The sequence below is a fragment of the Camellia sinensis genome, chromosome 9 (genome assembly GCF_055761805.1).
Source record: "Camellia sinensis isolate YWXY chromosome 9, ASM5576180v1, whole genome shotgun sequence".
Lineage (NCBI taxonomy): Eukaryota > Viridiplantae > Streptophyta > Magnoliopsida > Ericales > Theaceae > Camellia > Camellia sinensis.
The window spans coordinates 19943433-19949068 of NC_138969.1; the positions used below are offsets into that span (position 1 = coordinate 19943433).

General features: G+C 46.7%; 1 protein-coding gene across 1 annotated transcript; it reads left to right on the top strand.

The window, feature by feature from the left end:
* The first annotated feature begins 4826 nt into the window (after positions 1-4826).
* Positions 4827-5405, top strand: LOC145799275 (uncharacterized). The gene has a single exon (XM_082888823.1). The coding sequence runs from the start codon at positions 4827-4829 to the stop codon at positions 5403-5405; it is 579 nt and encodes a 192-aa protein (XP_082744949.1).
* The last annotated feature ends 231 nt before the right edge of the window (positions 5406-5636 follow it).

The window sequence follows — 5636 nt, forward strand, 5'->3', positions numbered from 1 at the left end:
AGTTATATACATTCAACCTTAGAAGGCTAATCAAAAAGTAAGCCAATCCTCTTAATAAGCTTCACAAAATAAGTGGCCTCGTATAGTGCCTGGATACACGAAGGTTAACAAAAGAAACCGGGCGTCATGGGTTAGGACTGACCACCTGGTTGGTTACCTACAGAAGCAAACATAACAGAGAGTGAGCCAGGCTCAGTGAATAGTAATACTTAAAACATAATAGAGCAATGCATATGAAAATGCAGAGTTCACATAGTTAGGCTGATTCTGTGCTAAGTACCAAATGGCCTTAGGCCCAATCTTGCAACATAAACATGATGGCTATAAGCCCTTGAGTATAATGGCATGAAGCCCTTGAAACATGATGGCTAGAAGCCCTTAAACATATGGCATGAAGCCCTTGAACATGGTGGCATGAAGCCCTTAAATAGCTTGGCATTATGCCCTTGGATAATTTGGCATTAAGCCCTTGAAACATACTTGTATGAACTCAAGAGGTGTCTCACACAGATTCTAGAGGTGGCTCACGTCGTAGCACTTAGTTCCGTGTAGCACTTTGTTTCATATCATAACAACTTTTATTGAATGGCCATAGGCCCAGAGTCTTACAGAATGAAAGTATTTTATCTTTTTCATTTCTTTCTTTACATATCATAAAACATTAACATAGTCACATATCGTGCATGAACAAATGCTAATGATAATCATTAGCTAATGTAAAGCGTACAATGGTACTACTACTTACAATGTTGCGATGACGTGTTACTTCCTCCCGGAGTGTGTCCTGCACACATCCAAAACTTACACATTAGTTCATTGTTTTCTCATTAATTAACTTTCTATTTCACTTCACTTCGAAGGCGTGTATAAATATTAAAACGGTATCGAATACATATTCCGACAATATTAGAGGATTCTACACGCAAAACGGAACAGACAGTGTTTTTCAGCATGAGCCGCACGTGCAGCAAGCTCTCCCGCATGTGCGGCAAAATGCCCCGCACGTGCCTTTTAGACAGTAGCTAAGCCCCTATTTTTCACCATTTCCCGCACGTGCGGCCATGACTCCCGCACGTACGGCCATGACCCCCGCACGTGCGGCGATTCTGCCCAAAATTGTCCGAAAATTCTTGCAAAATCCCACCTTTTGGTGAACATGAATAAGGCTCAAAATAACTTTCATAATTGGTAAAACATGGCCCAAAATCATATAAATACAATGACAATTACATACATCAAACTAATATACTTTAGTTCAACATACAAAAGTCCATGAGAGTTCTTCCTTTACATACCCATAAGCATACTTTGATATAAAGCCATGCCCACATACTTGAGTTCAAAATAAGAAGATAAAATATAACTTCTCCATGGTTAATTCCAATTGAAGCAAACAACCAAGTAAGGTTATCTTGTCCATTAACTTCTTACACACATATAGAATCATAATTCCAACCCCTAAGTGACATGATCATGAGGGTAATTCACACATCTTAAGAAGAAGAAGAGTTATAGGAGTTAATTGAGATAGCCTTCTACATACCTTGTGCTTAAACTTCCTCAAATTCCCAACCTTTTTGATGATCTCCTCCCTCTACCCTTCAATTTCTCTCTCTCCTCATCTTCTCTCAGGAGATATATGGTTCCTAAGTCTTAAGGTCAATAAGACTCTTATAAACATGTATATATATAAAGCTCGAATAGGGACGAAAATTAATCGTTTAAGCATCCCCAAATTAAAATTTCACAGAAGCGCTTAGTATTACTTAAAAATTATGCTGATTACATATATGAAATCAATTTCGGATAATTAAGCCTCTAAGGCTTCCAATTCTTGATTTAAACATTCTCATGTAACAGATACTTGTCTTGTTAAACAGATAGACTCCCTTAAACATGCCTTAAACATGGAGTTCACTTTCTTAACCATAATTTCTCATAGAATTTCACGATGAGCATTCAAAAACCTAAAACAGGAATTGAGAATATATCAGAAAACTTATACAAGCGTCGGGTTATTACACCTTGTGTTGTTGTATGGTCCCCTAGGACTCTGCAATTAAAAGCCAAGTGTAAGTGATAGCGCGGTCGTGCCAACGAGCTTGAGCTCTGCCCGATCACTTTGGGCCCAATAGCACCTCGGTCCGATTGGGTGAGACCAACAGCTCGATCGCTCGAAGCAGACCAAGTATTAGCCCGGTCGAGCGTCCCAGTGCTTTCTTAACTCGATTCTTGCCTAAGTCCTACAAACTTGGAACTAGCTTGGTCCACTTATGATTTTGGATCAAACAAAGACATAAAGCCCGGTCTGTCCGAGATCCTCGCGTGTTCATCACAGAAGATGATGAACAGTTGAGGGAAAAGGAGCAGAAATGGTTTTTGGGGTCACATCCTAGGCTAACTCCATTCGAAGTCTGAAAACCTACTGGCTTCATGCCCTAGACTCAATTATGATAGTCAATGGCCCAGTTATACAATAAATACATGAGTAACAGATGAAGAGCAGAGGAGAGTCGAAGACTTACAGGTTAGGGCTCGGACGGTGGCTTGATGCAGTGGGACGGGGCCCCAACGACGACGAAGGTGTGGAATGGGCTTGCGGGGATGCTCCAATCTCAATAGAATGAGTGAGGGCGGGAGCTCTTGATCGCAGGGTGGTTTTGAAGCTGAAGATGAACAAAACAAGAGGGAGAATGAAAGGAAGGACAATGGGTATAAGAAGGGAAAGAGAAGCGCCAAAATTTGAATGTGAAGAGGCAGTGGGAGGTGGCTGGGTTGGTTGTTCGAGGCCAATGGATGGACAACACGTGTCTTTAATGACAGCGACGTCGGTACTAAAAAGACAGGTTGGTAAGTTGAGGTGCCGACTGAGCAAGTCAAGAGACCGAGCATGGGACTTAGCGTAGTGAATGTCTTGTGGTGTAAGATTGGGCAGAGGAATGACCCCGGCAGGAGGATGTAATCCTAGTCACGCTAGTGCGGACGGAATTAAGGAGCAATTGAGAGGGAGATTTCATAATCTGGCATTGGGCCGTGGTAATGACCGGGCTAAAATTGGTCCGAGCATGTTTGGGCCGAGTTGGGCTGGGCCAATCCAAGGGCAGTTCGCTCGGTTAAAGCCCAAGTTCGATTTGGCCAGGATAACTTCTCTTCCAGCCCGGTTCACGTTGTTTGCTCGTTGAGATTGGTGTGTAAGATCCTCTGCAGATCGGCCCAACCGAGCAAGAGCTCGGTTCATGTTGTTTGCTCGTTGAGATAGGCGTGCAAGATCCTTTGCAGACCGGCCCAACCGAGAAAGAGCTCGATCATAACGGAGCTCAGTTAGGAGCATTGCATGTCTTGGAAGTAATATGGTCGTTGAAAGATGGGGTAGCGCCGCTGGGCTGTCCATTCGCGCCAACGCCGTTTGGCAGTTTGGTTAGGTGGTGTTTAGCTGTATTTGTGCTGACATGTGGAAAAGTAGGATAGGAGAGCAGGTCCACACGTCAAAAGGCGAATGGACTCAAAGGCACGCGCAGAAGGTATATAAGCGTGACTGCGCCTCCCATGCTGGGCATGGAACATCTTATGGTGAGAGAAACACAAACACAGGGTCATCCCTCTCTGAGTGCGTGCTGACTTGACCGTCGGAGGGGTTTTCTGGCAACGCACCGCCAGGTAGCTCACTTTCGTTGTGTTCACAGGTCGATCAGAGGAAGGCGTAGCTTGGACGCGACGAGTACGGAAGGTTACAGATATTTGGCCCCCGTACAATTGACGCTGTCTGGGGGAAGCTGAAGCAGACACAACCTTGCCCTCCAAGCTCATCGGATCACCTTCCATGGCAAACAACGATGAAGTACCACTGTCTGCCATCGACGGTATTACCCCAGAGTCAGTCCGACGGAGAGACGGACTTCCCACCATTCCGAACATGGCGGGCCTGGAGACCTCACCAGGAGGACTTCCCAGAGATGCACGAGATAAGCGCGCCAGGAGCATTGGTCACTCGCAGAGTCTAGACAGACACCGACGGTGAAGAGGGTCACACGCTCAACACCTGGAGCACAAGTTGAGGGACCAAGACGCCGTCATCCAGAGAATGGCTGCAGAGATGGAAACTCTCAAACGACAAGTCAAAGGGAAGGGTGTTACTGGAGTGGGTGACCATAGTGAGCGCACCCAACCCCGCCGCTCAGGCAGCCAGAGCTAGCGACACATGCCGTCCCTTTTCATCACCAAAAGCTATGGGGTTGGAGACTTAGACTCGCCTCCAGAGAAGTCTTGCGCACAAGATAGTAGTTACCGTCTCTCACGTCTGCCGACGACATCGAGATATTCCTACTCTGCCCGTTCAAAGAACTTGAGGGATATCTTGAAAGAACGAGTGCACCGATTGGAGGTTCAAAGGGTGCCAGCGCTCCATCAGGTATCCTACGGATGTCGCGCCAGTGAATAATTCATAATGCTGCCTCCCCGCTCAGTCGTGCCTGTTCCTTTGGACAAAGATTTAGCAAAGCTGAGCGCCACCCTCTTCTCCCTTGAGATAGAGGCCACACCGCTCCCAGCGGGCTTTCACCAGCCCAAATTTACGCTTTATGATGGAAAAACTGATTCGTACATGCATGTAAGCCACTTTCGGCAGGTTATGGCTGGATATAGGCATAATGATGCTCTCATGTTCCTTATTTTCCCGTCAAGTTTGGGCGAGTTGGGCTTGAAATGGTTTGAGAGACTTCCGGAGGAAAGCATTCGAAAAGTGGCAGCAGTTGGTCGAAGCGTTCGTGACTCGATTCAAAACCAACACTAAAACGCCAAAGGAAGTTAACCACCTCCTAAGCGTCAAGATGGAGTCACGCGACTCTCTCAAAGCATACAACGCCAGGTATTGGGAAACATTCAACGAGATCCTAGATTGCCCGACCAACCTGGCAATCACCCAATATAAGCGCGGTCTCCTGGTCGGACATAGATTGAGGGACTCGCTCACGATGAACCAACCGACTTCCATGGAGCTGTTGATACAGCATATCAATCAGCACATCCGTGTAGAGGACGATGCGATGGCGTCCACCGCGAAGACAAATAAGGTGGCAACGGACAAGAGGGTGGCTGGAAAAGTCCACGCGGTCGGACAGGAGACAAACCGTCTACATGATCGCGTAAGGGAATCAGACCGCGGTTTGGATCGTAGGAACCGGGGTAAACGTCGCCGCAACGACCAAACAAATTATCCCCACGATGAGGCAGTAGAGGCAAACAGAAATTTGAACGCTTGGACGGGCATCACCACGGTTTTTAAGATTCCAATCTACCGCACACTTAGTGAAATCCACGACGAGGTTTACGTCCAGTTTCCCGCTAAGTTAGGCGATGCGCAAAACGGCTTCAACTCGTGGTACCGCTGCACGTTTCATAGGGAGTGAGGGCATCGGATGGAGGACTGCTTGCCTCTAAAGCAACACTTGGAGGAGTTAGTCACCGCCGGTCACTTGGACCATTACATCGATGGGGGCGTCAGGGCCGCACACCACGCACCGACTGAGCCAAGTGGTTTAGACGACCTAGAGGCATCCCTCCAAGGAGTGGTCAACATGATCCACAGTATAGTAGAGCCGACGTGGGTACATGAGCTCCAAGGGATGATAAAAAAAAGT

What these genes read in the sequence shown, in the direction of transcription:
- LOC145799275 (XM_082888823.1), top strand. Translation starts at nt 4,827, where the DNA reads ATGGAGTCACGCGACTCTCTCAAAGCATACAACGCCAGGTATTGGGAA.